General features: G+C 38.0%; 2 protein-coding genes across 3 annotated transcripts in view; one reads left to right on the plus strand and one right to left on the minus strand.

Annotated features, from left to right (window-relative positions):
* The window catches only part of XRN2 (5'-3' exoribonuclease 2), a 101888-nt gene extending 93250 nt beyond the window's left edge, over nucleotides 1-8638 (plus strand). For both annotated transcript variants that reach the window (XM_054574138.1, XM_054574139.1), the window contains 3 exons: nucleotides 642-705; nucleotides 5852-5990; nucleotides 8099-8638. In XM_054574138.1, the coding sequence (XP_054430113.1) occupies nucleotides 642-705; nucleotides 5852-5990; nucleotides 8099-8164 (269 nt within the window). In that variant the 3' untranslated portion in view covers nucleotides 8165-8638. The remainder of the gene's footprint in view (nucleotides 1-641; nucleotides 706-5851; nucleotides 5991-8098) is intronic.
* Nucleotides 8639-15116: 6478 nt separating this feature from the next.
* NKX2-4 (NK2 homeobox 4) lies at nucleotides 15117-16495 on the minus strand. Its single transcript, XM_054573526.1, has 2 exons — nucleotides 16045-16495; nucleotides 15117-15791 (listed from the first exon to the last, which is right to left on the minus strand). The coding sequence occupies exons 1-2, from the start codon at nucleotides 16493-16495 to the stop codon at nucleotides 15172-15174; spliced, it is 1071 nt and encodes a 356-aa protein (XP_054429501.1). The 3' UTR covers nucleotides 15117-15171.
* Nucleotides 16496-21304: the final 4809 nt, after the last annotated feature.

Raw genomic sequence — 21304 nt, forward strand, 5'->3', positions numbered from 1 at the left:
ATTGTTTCTTATAGTAAGATGTTGCCAGTTCAGCTTTGTGTTAGGGGAAGAGATTTGACTATCAGAAAACAGTAGAAAAGTGGGTGGTCCCCTTATTAACAAGTCTTTCTGGCCTGTGTTGGAGAGATTGTATAGTCTCTGGTTTATGTTATGATAACTAGGTAAGTCAGGGTTCCTTTCAAATTAACACATTTAGGGAGAATATTTCAGGGTGTCTGTTACTAATGTTATTATATGTTAAGTTTGTATTTATGGGATAAATGTAATTCCCTTCCTTTAGCACAGCATTTAAAATATAAATGTAAAAATATACGTGGGGTGGGGGGAGAGAGAGGGAAGAGGGAAAAATGAAATGTGTGAGTTTAATGACCAAGGTTACTAAAACTGTTTCATTACCAAAGGAAAAATAATTAAATGAACAAACTTACTGACCCTCTTGGTTTTGTATCTTTTTACATTTCTAGTCTGTATAATTATTCGTTTAATTAATTAGTTTATTTAGTTTATATTGTCTCAACTTTTTGCAAGATTTTAATTGTAACATATGTGGGTAACTGAATAGTGATTACTTATTATACACACACACACACCCCCCACCCCACCCCCAACTCCTGTTTAACTCTTCCCTGTTTATTTTCCAGATATGAGGCCCCAGGATTCCTGGCGAGGGCCTCCTCCCCTCTTCCAGCAACAAAGATTTGACAGGTAATAATAAAGCAAACAGCACTTCAAAATATTTTTCCACATCAACATTTAAGATTTGTGCTTTCTGTTTGAAGTATACTTTCTTCCCTCTAAACAGTTTCTCTTGTGCCTGTCCTTTAGGAAAATAGATGGTTAACACACTGAAGTAAAAGGCTCATGTTTATATACTTTCCTACTTTTCTTGGTTCTTGGCCTTTACTTTATTGCTGCTTTTGAGGTGCCCTGAAAAATGCAACACAGAGAGCTTAAAATTGTATTAGGTTTTGGTATGGCTAAACAAATTTCTTTTTGGAAGGGTTGTACAGCTTAATGAGGCATAACTAATGGTGTTCCACTTTTATCATTTCTGTGCCGGCAACACAGTATTAGTACAGACCAACCATTGATTCTTGCTACAAACCTCTTGAAGCTCTAATCAGCTTCTTTGGTACAACTTCTTCAGGGCTGACAAGCCTATTGTATGGTAGTGTCACTGTAGGTCAGTAGTTATTAGTTGCCACTGAAAACAGTTTCTTTAACTACTTAAGACTGAACTGAATTAAACGCAGAAGGGACTCAGAAGAGGATTATGGGATCTGCAGTCTAATAAGTACCACGGACTAGGGCGAATGTGACATGGTTTAATAACAAGGGATGTTTGACATGTGTTCTTTCATTGATAAGTTGTGAGCTTCTAAGTCATTTGGTCTCTACACAACAAGACAGCTAGGCATGTTATGAATAATTATATTAACATCTGTAGAATAATTTTTTAAAGGACCCCTCTAAAATCTACCATTTCATGCTGGTTTTGCCACCTCAGTTAGTACTAAAATGAATTAAGCCCCATCATAGTAAGGTTTCCTTCTTTGCCTTCGTAGTTTTAATCTGTTTTGTTCCTTATCCACTAGCATTTTTAGCAGTCTGGTCTGTTCACATCTAAAGCGTTGTTATGAAAAGGGTTATAAATGTTGCACCCCCTTTAAGAAAACCTGTTCTTTAGAATCTCCAAAGATAAGAGACTTTCAAAAAGATAAAAGAAAACATGTTATTTAATTGTTTATTAATAGTGTCACTGTTTATTGCAAGCTGCATTTTAAGTGTAAGACAACTCTTAATGCCTCTATTTTGTTTTCAGTATAATTGCTCAAAGCACACTGGGTGTACTACTTCAAGTCCTCAGTTGCACCATTTACCAAACAAATTAAATGAGTAAAGGGTACATTTTTTTTCTACATTACATATTATCACGTAAGAGCTGATCTATTTTTAAAAAACAATCTTTCTGAATTGTTTTTGTCAGGTTTGATTTTAAGACTTGGTTTCTCCACTTTGTTGCTTTCCTCTTTTCCATATTATTAATAATTGCTAACATTTATCATCTGCTTACAATGTGTCAGCACTGTGCTAATGTGCATAGACATGACTTCACTTATTCCTCCTAGCAACCCTTTAAAGGTGTTATTTTTACAAATGAGAAAACAAAGGCATAGAGAATTTCAGTAGCTTACTTAAGGTCTTTCTTCTGTACCATTCTTTACTAAGAAAGTTTTCCCTTGAACAAAACTTATCAGAATACTTATCTTGAGCATAATCTTATAGTAAAGACACAAGGGACTTAAAGGATGTAAAGGATCTACTTCCACTTCTGAGGCATACTTTCTTTCCCATTAGGTTTCCTTTCCTCTACACATTAAAATTTTTTCTAAGATTTTCACCATTGTCCTGATGTCCGTCATATTTTTCTTTTTTTCTGCCTCAGTCAAGTATTGATATTACCCTGACTGACTTTGTGAACTCAGCATATTAGGTACAAGTTTTATGAGGCATTTTTGGTTTAGTTTTAGTCAGAAACTTAAAATCATGCTTTTAAACAAAAATCTGTTTAATGTGAGCATAATAGAATTCTGTCTTATGTCTTAAATCATGGTCATTTAAGAAGTAAACCATTGATTCATAAAGAAAGTTTGAATTCAACTATCCTAAACTTCATTAGCCTATCATTAAATACAGTACATCAGTCATTTTGGGAGCACTTGCCATTCTAATCATTCCAGCCTTATAAGACATAGGGAAGACAATATAGTCATAGTCAATATGACTTTACTAAGATGTCACAACTAGTAAATAGTAGAATTCTTATTAGAACCAGGTATTATTGATCCTTATTTCAGTACTTTTGTCACTACGCTATTTGGAATGTTTGGTTAAGAATCCTATTGAAAGGAAAATTTTTAGTGTACCTTTTTTTCTAAACTACACTTTTTTTAAGTAGCTATTATTAGATAGTATTTATAATTTGTATATTCATTTTACTTAAAAATACAACAGGAGCCCAGCTGTTGTGGCTCTGTGGATGGAGTGCTGGCCGGTGAACCAAAGGGTTGCCCCTTCAATTCCCAGTTGGGGCACATGTCTGGCTTGCGGCTGGGTCCCCAGTAGGAGGTACATGAGAGGCCACCACACATTGATGTTTCTCTCCCTCTCTCTCCCTTCCCCTCTCTCTAAAAATAAAATAAATAAAATATTTTTTAAAAAATACAACAGGAACACACACACACACAACCCTTGCCTCTCCATGCAAAAACAACCTAGTGTTAATATATGCAGAGAAGTCAGCACTTGGCATCACTTGAGTCCTGCCCCATTTTTTTATGTTCTTGCCAGTGGAGGCTTTTTTTCTGGCCATATTCAAAGTAGCCATTTAGTCTTTAGTAGCTCAGTTAGTCATGGAAAATCTTTTAAAACTGATTTGCAATAGGTATAGAAAACAAAATCATCCAAATTGGAGCCATTACTTCACATCGCCAGCTACTTTCCAAAGCAGTAATTTAGATAGTTAAGAATTGCTATGGATTCTTCATGGATTCTTGCTCTCCATGATGCCAAATGCCTCAAATTAGTTGCTTCAATCAGTAGTTGCTAATTTTTAAAAGGTAAATGTGTTAACCCCAACACTTCCATCCCTTATTTAAAATGTATTTTCCAAGGCAAATTTTGGTTTGTAAACATTTACAAATTAATATAATAGTATAGAAATATGATAAACTTGTAGAAAATAAAAAACCTTTATGCCAGTGAAGGGCAAAAAATAGTAATTCCCGTCTCTGTTCTTCCTGTTTAATTTTAATTAGATTATTTTATGACAATTATCTTTGTCAAAAACATGTTAATCATCTTTTTAAAAATTTTATTTATTTTTAGAGAGAGAAGAGGAGGGAGAAAGAGAGAAACACACCAATGTGTGAGAAATAACCTAATCAGTTGCCTCTTGCACACCCCCAACTGGGGAGTCTTGGCCATAACCCAAGCATGTGCCCTGACTGGGAATCAAACCGATGACCATTTTGTTCTCAGTCTGGAGCTCAATCCACTGAGCCTCACCAGCCAGGGCTTAAACAATTATTTTAAACAAAAAAGAGAACGTGTTTTTAAACTATGGCTTTGTTCCTAACCTATCTTTAAGACATAAAATTATGTAAAATTACACTTATAATGTATATTTTTTTACTAGCAGATTTATCTGTAACTTAATTGAGTTTTAAAACTGAAAAAAAAAATCACAGTTAATACAATGTATGAGATGCATTTTTGGTGTGTGGGTTTTGTATTAATGGCCCAGTTTTTATGAGCATCACAACAGAAGTCTTCACCCCTCACTCCTGCAGAGACCGGAAGAGACCGTTCCTGTCTCTGCATACAGAACTATTATTGCTAAACAGATGAGGCATTTTTGCTAAACTATATTTATGTTCATAATGAACCCGAAAAATAATTAAAGGTCCTGAATATATGCACATTCTTTCTGAAATGTAGATTTTTTAAATTTTGATTTACTTACAGCATTACATTATTAGAGCTTTGGTTTACTGCTAACTGTGAAGAATAGCATTGGCCTTTTAAGAGTTCTTCGGAAAGCTGTTCTGCAAGCCATCACACAGAAATAATCATCTTCAGTGTTTTTAAAAAAAAAAAAAAAAAAAGGCAATCCCAAGTGAAGGGAGGTGATTGGGGGCAGAGAGGATGGATTCAGGCTTGAATAGCTTTGAGAAGAATACATTTATCCAATGAGCCCAACTTTGGGCTTTTTTCCCCTAAAACCCAAGAGGTGAAGTTCATATGCTGATACAATTATAGCTAATTACAGCTCATCAGTGCTTTAGCAAATTTAAAGTTTTATTGTAATTCCTCCTAACATCTTTAATGTCCCCAAAGCTTCTAATTTGAAAATAAATTGGAGAATTTTGCTTTTGTTTATTATTTGTAGTGACTATTCTATAAAATCAAAGTTGAATAAAATGCCTCACAGAGAAAGTTACGTTTTAAATGGTGATTGCCTTTTGAAAGTCTTTGCTATATTATATGACAGTTTTAAATTATGATTTCATACTTCATACCTGTTGCTTTGTATCTGCAAAGTTAAAATAGGCACTTGAAGACAATTAAAACATTTCTTTTGACTAGTAATCTGGGCCAGCAAACTGGGTTATAATAGCTGTTGAATCTGTGTTCCCATGTAAACTGTACACCAAATGCCAGTCAGCCCATACCAATTAGTGCTCATGTTGCTAGGTCACCGTGGTCAATTGAGAGCTGCATCAATAGGACTTGAAAAGGTTTCCTCCCGATCAGACCTTCTGACATATTGAGCAGAATAATGGATGGGAAAAAACAGCCAAGTTCCCTACCCTAGATTCAGAATACTCAGCAGTAAGAATTCATTTGCAACCTGCAATTAACTAGAAAGAATAGACTCCAAGAATGAGTCTGGACATTTTTAAAAATAAAGCCTCATTCTCCTGCGTTGTACATGTTTACTCTTTGGATAGCATCTTAAATGTAGCCAAGTTGGAAATCTTGGTCCAAATCTTTATGTGACTAAAAAGGAAATCTCACAATTGAAAATGAACAAAATATTCTTTAAAGTCAGGTCTGTCTGAATTAATTGAATTTTAAACACCCTTTTTAAAAAATGCTGATACTTCATGAAACATTAGACTACATTGGCTATGTGTGATTACAAAGGCTACTTTGATTCTATAGATCCCATATGACGAATGCAGCAAAATTGGATTTTCCTAAAGTTTAGATATGGTACCTTCCAGTTTTAGGCTGTGGGCTGTATAACATGCTTGACCTCTAATGCACACATGATGCTTTTCCACAGAGGTGTTGGGGCTGAACCTCTGCTGCCATGGAACCGAATGCTCCAAAACCAAAATACAGCCTTCCAGCCAAACCAGTACCAGATGCTAGCTGGGCCTGGCGGCTATCCACCCAGACGCGATGATCGTGGAGGGAGACAGGTGATAATGGTGTGGGCTGTGGGATGAAAAGCAAACTGCTCACTTTGTATTTAGCCATGCCTCTCGAGACTCCATATTTTTGTAAAAACATTTCTGGATAAGATGTTAATAGAGTAGCTCAACCGAATTTGGAGCCCTCGTTAAAAATACGTATTGGTTGAGTATCTGCCTCACTAAATAGATCATACCTTGAAGATGCTGAACAATTTCCAGACCAAAAGCCCTTCTTATCATAGCAGTCAGTGACATTTAGTGCAAATGTAGCCTGTTACCAAAATACATTGTTTACCTTTTAAGGATATTGCTTTTTGTTTTACTACCAACTAGACCTCTAAAATAGATGATAATTTCCTAGAAGATGAAAGCAGGAATCTACCTTTTCAATTGTTATCTTTATTTATCTTAGAAGTTTTCTGTCTTGATTTATCTGATAGCTCTTCCTATGGAAGAAAGTCTCTTCTTCGTTAAAAAAGAAAAAATGTTCCCATGTATTTTTCTACCAAATTTAAACAGCTATACATTGAATGACTATAATAATTTCTTTAGTAGATGTAAGCTTCATTTCTTTTTCTTTATAGAATGCAGTTAGCAACATTAAAGACCGAGGTCTATTTGCTTCATTCCCTTTGTCTCCCAGCCATTTGATGCCCTGTCCAGTATTAACATGCTCTTGAATCAAATCCTTGCCAGAGAACATGATCAGAATGCTGTGATTCAGAGTGTATGGTGTGGGTGGAGTTTGTCACCTGTGGTGATGTGAAGCGGTTTTAAATGGTTTACTTGGTGTTGCCTACATGTCTTTTGCAGTGTTTCCAATATTAATTTTGTAACTCAGGATCTTACTATGTGTCCCTTATTCTGATAGCTAAGAAAAAGTCATTTTTATATTTTTTTAGTGTAGTCATACAAGTCTCTGTTCACTTTACAAGGAAATAATCATCTTAATTGTCTTTTGAGAAAAAGAGTTTTGTTAGTTTATTAGACTTAGTTCATAGAATTTTACTTTGAAAACTTTATCATATTGTAGATTGAGGCTCTTTATACTATTAGAGTCAATGATATTAGGCAATCTCAATAATGAATATTACTGAAATGATGACATCTTGGAGAATTTTAAGCCAGTCACCTTATTTTCCCAGTCAGTAACTGACCCCTAAAATACTTGCAGTTTGACGGCAAAGCTGGGAACTTCTGTAATTCTGACCCCAGTTCATTGTCTCTCCGACCTCCTTCAGAGGAGAAGATCTTCCCTTTGAAGGAGCATTCAAACTGTGACAGGATGTGAAATTCTTAATCACTTAGGGACAAAACCACTTGGTAAATTTATAATTCATTTAGGACCTTTTGGAACTACCATTTCTTTTTCTCAGTCTCTTTTACACTGATTTTTATTAAATCACAATCATTGAAGTATTATTAAATGGTAGCAGTTCATTGTTAAAAACAATATAATTGTGACTTCACTATATTTTCAGTGAATTTTATATGACTAAACAGGACCTTAGCCTATAATGTGTATTTGAATAGTCTACAGAAATGTTATTTGCATGCATACTAGGATATGTTATGATGTCACTAGTAACTGATTATATAATAACCTAATTTAATGCTCTGTTATTTATAGCTACAAAAAAAATCCCTAAAATTAATAGTTAGTGAGCTCTAAATGGACCTCTTGCCTTGGTAAATCAAATTAACTTTGCTTGTGTAAATGTGTCTAAAGATGTTGTGGGCACCTTACCAACAATATGGCCTGTCAGGGGTGGTAGAGGAGGTTGAGAATTTCGAGGGTTTTAAACAAAACATTTAACAATATACTTTATTTGTATGGATTTTAAGGAATTTTTAAATTGCTTTTGTTAAGCCTTGTTTGGTTAGTTGTCAGTAATAACATTTGTGCTATTAGTAATGTCCCACTTTGTCGCAAGCTTTGTTACATAAATGCACAGACCAAAAGCACCTGTGTATTTATGGAGACTTTCCATGTGCTATATCTTTAAGATATATTTACCTTCTTTATGGTGTATTTTTCCATAGAGATGAAGAATTAAATTTCTTTGCAGGGGTATTAATCTAGAAAATAAACTCTTTCATTTGCTTATTTTCAGGGATATCCCAGAGAAGGAAGGAAATACCCTCTGCCACCACCCTCAGGAAGATACAGCTGGAATTAGACTTTTATAAAGTGTTCCCAAATGCTTTCATCATTCTACAGTTTTATGCTATTTGTGAAAAGACTTCTTTCTCAAGTAGTAGTTTTTAAGAAAACTACAGTACTTTGTGTATTTCTTTTAACTGTATATTTCTACTGATATGATCTCACTGTTTTATGTTGCTTTCCAAAGATGTGTGTTGCATAATACAGTGGATCTGAATTTATTGTTGCTTGTAAAACACTTTGATAGAATAGGAATACTGGTTTTTCATTATGGTTAAAAATCAAACCAGCTGTGGATTTCAAAACACAGTATATTCTAGATCATCTATGATCCATGCTGATTTTTAATGCACAAGAATTAGGTATGAACTCTTGAGCTGGAACCCTCAGCCAACTAGAGTATATATTGTTCAGTATTTCTTTGGAAACATTTCATTAATGTAATTGTCTTATGGGAATTTATGGACTTTAGTAAAAAACAAACAAAAAACTTTGGTCTCTTGTGTTCTTATTCTTTTACAGTGTTTCAATTTTGAAAATCTTGTTCAAGCATAGTAGTTTTTTAAATCAGTTTTTCAGAAAACATTTCATTTCTACAATTAGATGTCAAAAGGAAATCAGTAAAGAAGTAGATGTAAAGATGATACACTCAGCAAGACCATCCAACCAACCCATACATTAGTGTGTCTGCCAGCTACTGATTTGGCTAACTATAAAATCTTTATGAGACTAAATTGTTTACATTTTACAAATTTCATGTAGACTCCTGTATCAGTTTTAGGACTTTTTAAAATTTTTAAGAAAGGTTGGAAAGTGAAATTCATAGGTAAATAGTCTGTGATTCTTAGCGCGCGCGCGCGCGCGTGTGTGTGTGTGTGAGAGAGAGAGAGTTCATAATCGATTTCAATTTGTAGTCATTTTTTTCCCTTGCTACTAAGCACACTGTAATTCCTTAAATTTATGCTTGGAGTTCACACACAGCACTTTTATATGTGTTTTCATTTGATTGAGAAAACAAATTTAGATACATTATAAAGACTTGCTGCCTTGTTTCCATTTTTATCTAGCCTAAGATTGTAAAACAAGATTTCTCTTTGACCTTCTGACTTAGGACAATTTGCTGCAATATTCAACTAAGTCACATTTGTTAATCTTACTCTATGCGGGGGGTGTGGGGGCACGGGGGCAGTAGGGAGGAGGAATCCCACTTTTAATCTTAGAGGGTACACTTATTTTGAAGCTATTGAGTTCATTGCTGGTGATAGGTAAATAGGGCAGGGTCCTTTATTGTTGAGACAGTCTCTCCACTGGGAATTAACACAACCATTGTGTATTATTTTCACAGTATGTTAAAATGATGATAATGTCTTCTGTTACATTTCTCTAATTTCTCTTACAAATATTAAAAATGTATATATAGCCACCTAAATCAGGTATTGAATATTCCAAAGGAGCTTAAGTAAATGTCTTACTGTGTATAGGTACCCAAAGCCCATACTTCTACCGATCCTATATTTTCTCAAATCTTTAGTTTTGGTTTAGCTTAGTATTGTTTTAAGTTATCATGAATGAGTCTGTAAACTAACTACTTTTGACTTGGCTTTTCCACAATTACATGTAACTGTTCAATTTAACTTTGAAAATTAATGTTTAAAGTGTTTTGAAGATGCTCAAGCAAAGAGCCTGATGGAAAAGTTAAGATGTTGGATTCCCTCTAACAGGCAGTGTGCCCTTAAGGACATCTGTCAGGTAGCTGATCCCTTACTTCCGGTCTCCTCAGTTACTTCACCCTTGCTTCCTTCTCTCCTTATTCTACTTCCCATCTCTTTCCAAATTGTCCCTACCTTTGAGTGTTCCAGAAAATATCCTTTATTTCAACAAGTGAAAGGTTTTGAGAACTTTATTTTTTTTTTTAAGATTTTATTTATTTATTCTGAAAGAGAGGGAGAGAAACATCAATGTGAAAGAGAAAGATTGATGGGTTACCTCTCCTATGTGCCCGGAGCTGAAGGGTGTGGAGGGGGGGGGGGTGGTATTTGCTCTGAATGGGAATGGAACCTGCCACATTTCACTTTGCAGGACAAAGCCCAACCCACTGAGCTGCACTACTCAGGGCAGCTTTTGAGAACTTTAAAGGGAATGTTTAAAACTATAAATATCCTCTTCCACATTCAGATATAGATAAGAGTTAACGGGCCAATTTTAAATAATTAACTGTACTCCATTATATTATCTTTAGGGGGGCAAAGTTTTTCAGGGTCCTTTTAAGATTCTTGAAAATCTCAGAATCTGGAACCGGCCTGACTTTATTGTGGCGCTAAGGGCCCTCACCGAGCAATGGTCTTCCCTTTAAAGATCAAGTGAAGTAATGCATATAAAGTACAAAGCCATCTGCAAATGACTATTAAATAGACATTTAATGCTACAAAGGCAAATTAGGTGTAATGACTGGTAGGTTGACTTTAGTGCGGTGAGGGGGGTGTATAGGTGGAGGCGGCAGGCCGAGGTGGGGCTTGGGGTCCTGAGCTCGCGTTTTCCTTTGGGCCCATAGGAGGTCTTGTGCACCTCGACCGAGTCAACGTTCCGGGGGCGAGGGGGCTTCTCAGCGAGACGCTGGTGGTGCTGGGAAGCCGTGGGGCTGCTGTGGCGGGGACAGAGGTGCAACTCTTCAGAAGCAAGGTCCTGGATCTGTGGTCCCAGCCCGGGGGGCAGGGGGAGCTCTCGTCCCTCGGTGCACGTGAGGCATGTGTCCTGAGCCCTGCTCCCGTTCCTCGCTAGGTTGCCCCGCCCGTCCGGCATCCCGCCGCAGCCCAAAGAGCCCTGTGAGCTGCAGCTGTGAAGCACGGTGAGCGCGCGAAAGCTCAGATCTCCAACCCTCGGGGTGGTCCTGTGTTCCCGCCGCCATGAAGTCCAAGTCAGAACATTGCAGCAGCATCCCTCGGTCGCGGACGCAGCGCCTCAGCTTCTCAGTCTAACCAGTTTCATCATCTCAACTCCCTGCAAGAAAGCACCTGAAAGGAAAGAGCGGAAATTGTTCTTCCTTCCAAGGCTGATGTTTTTAGTTCTGAGTCTGAATATAACCCGATTTAGCTATGCTTTAAATCTGAAATGCAGACATTCTCCGAAGAGTCCACTAAGATTCTCCTTTCCTAGCCGGCAGAGTGGATGCCTGGCTCCATCGTGCTTGTCGGACGCTTCTTTCTGCCCACTCCAGAAGGTCGTGGAGCTGAGATCCCACCGGACTATTCCTGGTGATTTACCTCTACTAATTCTAACCAGAGAAAGAAGCCAACAAACTACTAAAATAAGAGGCCCATTCCCTCCACTCAGGGTCAAATTTAATACTTGTGTTGCTTGTTTCCCTTATACCGTATTAATGGAATGAGGCCAAGAGAGAACATGCTTTGATTTTTATGTATGAAATGGGAATAGAGCTATTCACTACTGCAAAATAGTTTGCACAACTTAGAGTTACATAAATTAGTGGTTAAACTCTTATTAGAGAAGTCACCCAAACAATTGCTGAAATGAGGTAACATCAAATTTAAAACAAACATTTCATTCAATTGCAGGTAAACCTTCAAAATCAAAAATAAATGAAACCAAAAATCCTCTCCCAGAAGCTTTCATTACCTCCTAACTTAAAATAATTTTTAAAAAGTGATCTTAAAATTACAAAGTAATCTCAATACACACTGGCGAGAGCCATTTCCTGACCAGATGTTGATGCAGTTCTCCATCTGAGTATAGTCTTTAAATCCACTCATCAGTTTTCACTAGCAGTAAAAGGCTATTTATTTTCTTAATAAAATCTCTCCTTATTCCCTGTCTCATTGGGTTTGAGCATAGCAAGTAGCAATATTAAAAAACGGAACCAAACTAGTTAAAGTACTGGGTTTTATCCATGTTAGTGTTGTGTTAAACAGTTTGGCAATATCATTCATGCTTTGAACTGTATCTGAAATTTGTATTGCCACCATATAATTCATCATTTTATGCACAAATTCGTATCTAAATAACACAATCTTTGGGTCTTCGTGTGGTTATTGTCCACAAATTTAAGAGTCTTTCTAAATCATCAGCATTCAATGCAGCAATGCAGCAAATGTTTGGAAGGTGCTTGCATTTAGTGAACAGAATTGAGCCTGATTTGCTTTAAATTAAAAGTAAACAGTCGCTAGCAGAATGAGTTTGAACACATCAGTTGTTAAAGTCTGATTGACTACTTGTTCTAAGCAAAGCCTTAAGTAGAAGACAACTGGATTACATCCCACCCTTCCATATACAAAACACCCTTCCTGTTTACATCAACACTGCACGCTCACACACACAATACTTCAACTTACATCCCAACACAGATTACAGAAAGGTACCTGAAATCCCTGCTGGCCTTCTCCGCAATTTTGATTCTGGATTTTGGTTCCTGTGTCTCAATTAGAAAAGATAAACTAGATTGTCGTAAAACCCCAAAACATTTAGGAAAATGTCCCATCTGCAGTTAGCATTTCTGAAAACGAGTTTGGCTGTGGCCTCTGCTACACTTGGAGGGGGCTTTGTTTCACTCGAACCATGTGCCAACTCTCCTTCCTGGTTGTGAAGACACTTCTCCTTTCTAGTTAACGAATTTCACCTAGCCTGGCTATTTGTGTTTTACAAAAGATCGGCAAAGCACTGATTGCAAAGGAAAAAGAAGGTGGTGTTTTGTGTTAATCAGAATGTGGAATTCTGTACTAAAAACATTTTTTAATTTTCATGTTTCAAGAATCAAACCTTATTCTAATTTTAGGATGTGCACACAAACAGTTTTTGGGTGTAAAATGTTCATACCTCTGGCAGCAACTATTTCTGGCTTCGGTCTTTTACTGCTTAAAAAAATGCTGAAAGGAAAAAGATATGTCTGTACCAAATATACTTTCAGAAAATACTGTATAAAGAGGCTCTTTATTCTTAATGATCCTTTAGGTACCAAGTTCACTTAGTTTAAGGGATTATTTTTTCCAGAAATAAATTATAAAGTAAAAAACTGTCCATGAATATTTTTTTAAAAATATGTTACTTGGAGCCCTTAGTCCATAAACTGTTATTGTTCTTAAGTGTTGGGTCGATTATATATCTACATATATAGATTTCTCTCTCTTTATATATATATCAAGCCATGTGGACTTTTGGAACATGTTTTCTAGAAGTAAAATTTTTTAATTCTGGTACTACTTACTATGAGAGAATCAAATCAATAAAAACAGCATTTTGAAATTTGGTACATCAGTAATAGTTATGCTTGCTTGTTTAACATTTTGAAAGTCAATTCCATCAATACGCAAAAACCCAAATTGGGATGATTTTGTGTGTGTGTATTGCACCATTTCATACTACTTTTTTGTTCAAATTATTTTTATGTAAAATGTTTTAAAAATGAGTTCTTATTTTCCAAAAATGCATTCACAGCCCCTTGATAAAGGCTGATTCCCTTGCTGTGGTAGTGTTTGTTTGTTTGTTTGTTTCTCTGTGAAAGTGCCTGGAATTTATTATTACTTACTATGTAAAATATAGTTAAGAGAAAATGCAAGTTTAACTTCTAAAACACCTTTCTAAGGATTCACTTTGCACATTTAGAAACAAATCCAAAGAATGAAGTGAAATAAAATGTTTCAACTTTAAACTCTAATTTTTCACATGTAGAAGAGGGTTAGGGTCTCTGGTAACTGTTTTGATCATTTATAAATCATGCTTTATCCATATTATGTCTTTAATTTTCATTAATTTTTATAACTGCATGTATTTTTTAGCTTTCTTTTAGTATTTTTACCCCAACACCAGTTATTTCAATTATAGGTAAACTGAGCCTTGTTGTCAATTGTGCCAACTATTATAAATAACAAAACAAAACAATACCTATATAATTTAGTGAAAAAGAAATGGCCACTTGACTTTGACAAAAAAGTACTTAAGTTTCTTTTGTTATATTTAAATATCCATTTGAAACATAGGAAATATAAATTGGCATGTTAAAGAGTAAATATGTTATTTTTACAATAAAACAACAAAAACAGTGTGCCACCCCTCTTAAGTTCTATGATGGAAAAATTATAAAAATTTTTGTTACTTACTCTCTACATCCTGACTACAATTCAATAAATCACCTATTCTCTTCCTTCTTGACATACTTTGAAATATAGGTTAATTGACATCAATTTTAGCAATTTTGCTTGAATGTTCTAGTATATTATTAAGGTATTCAAAATCAGACAAGCAAATACCTTAGAGAGAGTAAATGACATGTCTACACAGAAATGGCTGTATTTATTTTATCGGTTGATTTTGGGAGACCAGATTCCATATAAAAGTAGTTTACAACCTTTCTTTTTCATGATGTATTGCATGGTGGAGTGGTCCTCTTTTACGGTAATATACACTCATTTGCTAAATAATGATCAAAACATAAACGTAAAAAGCTCTATCAACCCATATAAGCAGTATCTTGATTATTTTTATTCCATTTCTCTATTACCTAAATGGCAATAATTCCTCTGCAATAAATGGTGCTATGTGCATGATCCACCAATTTACTTTCAATCAACCATCAATGAAATTGCACTTCGGGGGCGGGGAGGATGCTCTTCGAAAATGAATCTCTCAAGGTAAATTCCGATTCATTGTTAAAGCTGGGTTGATTTTTAGAGCTACAAACACCAATAAAGTTTCCAACATGTAAAACTCTGAGAGCTTTGGTTAGGAACATGATGAATGTAGACTCAGCCAGCTTTTCTCAAAATTTGGAACTTCTAGGAGGAAATCACCACTTCAAAACCTTTTGGTATGTTACACTATTTGGTCCTGGGGCTGTTACTATCTCCTGCCCCCAACAAAGAGGTTCAGAGCTTGCCCCTCTCCGTGGCCCGTTTGTTCGTTTTGATAGCCGCATACACCAAGTCAGTTTGGATACGTTTCCTCTATCCATTCTCGCAGGTTTTTTGCAAACTCTTCAGGTCTCAGGCAGGACCCCGCACCAGGGCACCTGCGCGGTCACCACGTCCTGCCATAGAGCAGGTTGGCGCCGAGCACTCCGCCGCCGTAGTCCCCCGCGGCCGCGTCCAGGGCCGCCAGCCCACTTCCCGGGCCGTGCAGCGCCGGCGGGCTGGGCGACAGCTCCTCCAGTTCGGGTGCGGACGTCGGGGCCGGTGGCTGCGGGCCGGCCTGGCCGGGCGTCGGCGTGCCGGCGCCGTTCTGGCACGGCTTGCCATCCTTGACCAGCACTGGCACGGCCACGCGCCGCGGGGAAGGCGGCGGCGGCGGCGGCGGCGGGGCCAGGCCGCTCTCCGGCTGCAGCTGCTGCGCTGCCTTGTCTTTGGCCTGCCGCTTCATTTTGTAGCGGTGGTTCTGGAACCATATCTTGACCTGAGTAGGCGTCAGGTGGATCATGCTAGCCAAGTGCTCGCGCTCGGGCGCCGACAGGTACTTCTGCTGCTTGAAGCGTCGCTCCAGCTCATAGACCTGCGCTTGCGAGAAGAGCACGCGGCGCTTCCTGCGCGGTGCTGCCGCCGCTGCGTGCAAGGGCGCCAAGGACTTCGCGGCGTCTGCGATGCCCGTCAGCGACCCCATGCCGGCCACGTTCACGCCCGCGGATGGCCCCATGAACCTGGAAACTGGGGAGGGCCGAATGGGGAAGCCTGGTGAGCGCGAGGCCTGCTTCCCACCGCGGCGATCGCGACGCCGGTGGGACCTAGCCTGGGTTCCAGCACCCCTCGCCCGCCCCCAGCCGTGTCCCGGGATATCCCGCGCGCCCCGGGCCGGAGCCCCACGCGCGCCTGGACACAGGCACCCCCGCGCCCCGCCCTGTGGCAGAAAGAGCCCGCGCCGTCCGCCTGCCCTCGGTCCCGCGCTCCTGGCCCCGCTCACTTGACGAGTAGCGCGGGTCCGGATTGGCTCCGTACCAGCCGGTGGCCGCGGCGGCCGCGCCGCCCCGCATGCTGTCGGGGTAGGCGGGCAGCTCGCCCATGTTGCCCAGGCCGCCGTTGCAATAGCCTCCCATGGCGCCGGGCGGGAACTGCGAGACGCCTGGGGACATGTGGTAGGTGGCTGCCGCTGCCGCCGCCGCCGCTGCCGCGGCCGCCGCGGCCGCCGCGTTGTGCCCAGCCAGGCTGTGGGGCTGCACCCCCGCCACGGCCGCCCCCTGCGAGGAGGTCCCGGGCGGCGCGCGATAGGCAGCGGCCGCCGCGGCCCCCAGGGGCGCCCCCAAGCCGGGGGGCGCGCCGTCCATGGTGCCGCTGAACTTCTTGTAGGTCTCCTCGATGGGGCTCAGGATGTCGGACACTGAGAAGGGCGTCGTGTGCTTGGGGCTCAACGACATGGCTCACCGGGCCGCCGGGGAGGGGGGCCCGGGAAGGGCGCGGGCGGGATGCGGCGGCCACTTGTCGCCGCCACCTCAGCCGCGCCGCAGCGCCTGCGAGGAGGAGTCGGAGGCGCTGCGAGCCCCGAGAGCTGCGGATCTGGGGTTTATTTCAGTCCCGCGCCAGGTTTACGACAGACTCGGGGGGCGGAGCAACATCCCAAACGAGCAAACAATGGTCATTGGCATTTTTTTCTCTCGCACCCCCCTCTCCACAACGGAGGCAAAAATGGTAAAGGAGACAGTTGTGTGTTTCTTGACAAGATCACCCCTCTTTGCAGACTCCATGCTCCCTCCTCTGCCCCCGGCAGCCACCCCAGCCCTCAAGCACCAGAATTAGAAACTCCGAGGCCGGCGTCTAGGCTTGACGAGAAGGGCTGAGAGCTTTTCCGTTCCAGACTCCTATTTTTCCCAAAGTGACTTCGTAGCAAAATCCAATATAATTGTGGGTGGGAAATGTGGTGTTGGGGTGGGGGGCGTGCAGGGCTCGCTTCGTCGTCTCCAGCTACCCGCCCCTCACTCGTTCAAACATCTAAAGTGTTTAAAAAAAAAAAAACACAAAACCTCTTGGGTCCAACCCTAAGAGCGTATAAAGAGAAGAGGTACAATGACCGTTCTTTGCCATTGTACGTCTCCTAATTTATGCATCTTTAGACTCTTAAGCATCATTTTGTGGGCAACCAAACGAGCACTTCTAAATTAGCTCAAAGTATCCAAATCTAAAGAAGAGAGAAGAAAGCACAGAGACACAAATACACAAATGCTGACTTGTAAGTATTCTGTTTTTACTTTGTGGGGATGGAAGTTGAGGTTAGTTAAGGGAAAGAGAGTAACTTTTATTTGTTAAAATACTACACGTTCAATCTGCACCTGTAAAGTTCTTGACCGTTTTCTTTCATTTCTCTCGCTCGCTCAATCTCTCTCTCTCTCTCCCCCTCCCCTCTTAAGGGTTAGTCTCCTATCGCCAACCTGATCAAAAAGAAGAGGGAAAAAAAGCCCCAAATACAAGTATTTCTAGCTGTTTGAAACGGGCCTTTTGTTGTCGGAAAAATATAACTTGTTCAAGGAGGGAATATGAAATGGATGCAGTAATTAGGTGAAAATGGCGGTTTCTCTTAAGAAAAACGAAAATGGTAGTTTCTTTTAAAAAAACAAACTATCATCCTTTGATTTGCAAACTTACCTGCATAGCAAAGAATTTAGATACTGTGAACTCTCCACCAAATGCTGAACACAACAAATGAGTGTGAAAAACGTAATGGCTAAATGTTGACAATAATCTTACAGTTAAAATTATGATAAAAGGGAAATGACAATGCAATTTTTAAGTTTTTTCTGGAGAGTAGGGTAGGAGAAAGAAGAACAAGGAAAGTGCTTTCTAAAGAAGATTTTATTGTTTAAGAAAGAAGAAAAGGATGTGTGCAAATCATTTCAGTTTAACCTAACAGTACATGTCTTGAAGACAAGACAGTATGACCTATTCCTTTTCCTGTTTTATTTCAACGCTTTGGTGGGAATGTCCTGTGAGATTTTGCTTTTATTGTTTTAAACATTGTTTCATTTTTCTTGGTACTTCTGCAAAGAATCTGCCCTTGGGTTGTGGGCATGGAACTAATATGGTCACCTATGGGAAGAAAGTATCAACAAGGCAAGTGTGTACAGTACTTTAAAATACTAAAAGAACAAAACACAAGATTACATAAATTGTTTGCAGTCATCAGTTATTGACTTAGCAAAATTAATATTGCATCAGTTTTAACATGATGCTACTTTTACAGGTCTTTCATGAACTCAAAACGCTTGGGCTAATTATTCATTCTCACCTGCACTGGAATACCTACTTTTTTAAAAATTAGTGATATACAAAGAAGCATTTACATGTATATTTAAGTGGTTGCTGGAATCCTGAAAACTGTAGTTTGAGTTTTAAGTTTTGGTTTAAATTAGTATTGTTTACTTGTGTTAACATAAATAAAAAGTAGTAGAAATTATTTCATTTTAAACTTTCCTTAGAGACACAGGATAAGTAAAAATAGTTGTTATATGTGGATATGGAAGTCACTTGCAAACCATTATATTTTATTTTTCAAGTTCAAACATGTTTCAGAAATGAACCTAATGATAAGTATCTTCTTATTGATGTTATCCAAATTGAAAGCATGTTTACAGTTACAGTTCTTTCCCCCAGACAATTATTATTTACTGTTTTCAGGCTATCCATTTTATCCTGTGTAATTTTTTAATAATAGAACTTTGGGATAGCAGTTCATGTAAGTGGTTATACCACAATTGTTGCTTATTTTGTTTTTCAACATGATTTGGTCCTGTTACAGGTACATTTACATCTGGAATGTTCCTGTCTTTTAATAAAAGAGCGCTTTATCATATCTGGAGGCTCTCTGCAGAGAGTCACTTTCTGACTACTTAGGAACTTGATACTCTCAATAGTACTCCTTCACTGATGAGCAGTTTTAAAAAAAAATCCACAATCTTTAACATTTCTTCCTATCAACTATTTGTGTCTCATTCCAGAAATTATATACTTCCATGCTGTACTGTTTGGATGTGTGTAGATGATTCTGAAAATAAATGTAGTTTGGAGGGTGCATATGTACATTTATGTACAGACACAAATTAAAATCCATTTAATATTCCATTAAAGAATTTCATCAAATATATTTAATCATATTATTGTCTGCCTAAATTATGCATGGAAATTTATACTCAGTACATACTTAAATACTACCAACTAAATTGGATTTCAAGGGAAATGTATTTTAGGAATATTTTCTTTCCTTAAAAAAAATGTTGCCAATCAGAAAATAAAAAGCAAATACTGTTAAAGAGAGTTCAGTGAAAAGCTTCCATCTTCAGAGGCACCATTACCTGTTTCTTCTGGGATGTCCTATACCATTTTACACACAAGGGGTAGCATGTTCTATATTGTTTGTTACCTTTTTAAAAATATATAGTTTACACTTAATAAATGGGCTGTGGCGGATACAGAAAATTTTCATGGACACAAAAATTCAGCAGGCTTTCTTGGTTTTCTGACAAAAATATGGTATTTGTTGAAAATGTCTGATGTGTTAGTTAACCTTAGAGCCAAAGATACTTGGCAAAAAATTTCTGCCTTCCCTAGATTTGGGTTTTGCTGTTGCCAAAAGTACAAAGAAAGGGACCTGAGGAATGCTGAGTAAATTTCTGACATATCCAGACAGTACTTAATGGGAAATACTGTTTTTTCTAGGGGCGTAAACATTTCTAATGTGTAACAAATTTCTTTATAAAAACAGTGTTTGAAAAGACAACTTCCTGCTTGATGCTAAAGAAGATAAGTACTTCTTAGAAATGAGACTTAATATATTTGTGATTAGTTTAAGACAGTTGTGTAAGCTGATTAATAAAATTTTCATTTTGTGGGAGTAGTTTTGAATTATCATCTCTGCAGTTGGGAATAAATAAATATGTCACCTCAACAAATGAATGCATAAATAAGTGGAACAACAAAACCAATGTTGTTCCCTCTCTCTCTCCCTTCCTCTCCCTCTCAAAAATCTATAAATAAAAATTTTTAAAGTAAATATGTCAGGATACTAGTGTTTTATAGCAAGTTTTAAGGTTATAAAGAAAAAACAAAACTGCTATAGAAATGAAACATAGTTTAATTATTTTTAGAATTTTTGCTAATTTCACCAGTTTCTAAAATCTAGCTTTTATTTTTTACAGTCCTCCTAGAAACATTTTGTTTTAACATTCACTTCAATTATTTTGAATATCTTATGATAATTTCTCACTTGTATTTATGACTTTATTTCTATGTGACAGTAATCCTCTCATATTTTCTTCACAAAATACAATGTTTTCCTTGTAATTTAAGTCATAAAAATTTTTTAAGTCATACTCTCCTGAGATTCAAATATTTTAGATTGAAAATAGTTTTTGACCAATGAATTTCTTTTAAATTAACATTATTAGCGCAATGTGAGAATGAATGGGAGTAGATGTTAAAGACATTATTGTTGTTGAAGTCATAATAATGAGTTCAATTATGTGATTTCTAAAAAATAAAAACTAGAAGCCTCCCTTTCTATGGTCCAGATGTAATACTAGTTTTTAAAGTCATGATAAAGAATAACACTAGGCTATACCAGGGACGTAAAACTATGAAAATTACCTAGTATATTACAACTCTTTCACCCTAGGATTGTGAGCTTGTGCTAGAAATTTAATTTTTGTGTTTACTTATTTTTTTATGTATTGATTTTTAGAAAGAAAGAAAGTGGGGGAGGAGAGAGAGAGATTGATTTGTTTCACTTATTTATGTATTCATTGGTTGGTTCCTGTATGTTCCCTCATCAGGGATCAAAACCATAATCTTGGCACATTGGGTTGATGCTCTAACCACCTGGACTACCTGGCCAGGACCTAACTTTTGTTTTTAAAATTATTTTGTAGAGTAATAAAATACATGACATGGGAAAACAAGTTTACTTATCTATCTTGCTTACACAGAAAGTTTAAAACATTTTAGAATAAATTACCATTCCTATTGAGCAATATAGTTGACATTTTTAAATGTTTTGGAATGTCATTTAAATGTTTACAGGAAAAAATTCCTTGCATTATAAGCAAAACCATACTTCTATTTATTATTCTGTATGAGGAGCTACTCATTCTAAAAGTTCTACCGTATCTCTACACATATCTGATTAGAGTGAATACATGTTGCTTAAAAAGAAATAGGTACTTTTCTAAATTTTTCTCACA

Source organism: Pteronotus mesoamericanus, unplaced genomic scaffold, assembly GCF_021234165.1.
Source record: "Pteronotus mesoamericanus isolate MK-2021 breed Mesoamerican mustached bat unplaced genomic scaffold, CSHL_Meso_final contig_25, whole genome shotgun sequence".
NCBI classification, from domain to species: Eukaryota; Metazoa; Chordata; class Mammalia; order Chiroptera; family Mormoopidae; genus Pteronotus; species Pteronotus mesoamericanus.

Excerpts from the sequence above, each read along its gene's own strand:
- NKX2-4 (XM_054573526.1), bottom strand. The coding sequence starts at position 16,495 with ATGTCGTTGAGCCCCAAGCACACGACGCCCTTCTCAGTGTCCGACATC. Across the intron at positions 15,792-16,044 it reads GGACCCGCGCTACTCGTCAA|TTTCCAGGTTCATGGGGCCA; the intron begins GTGAGCGGGGCC and ends GGCCCTCCCCAG.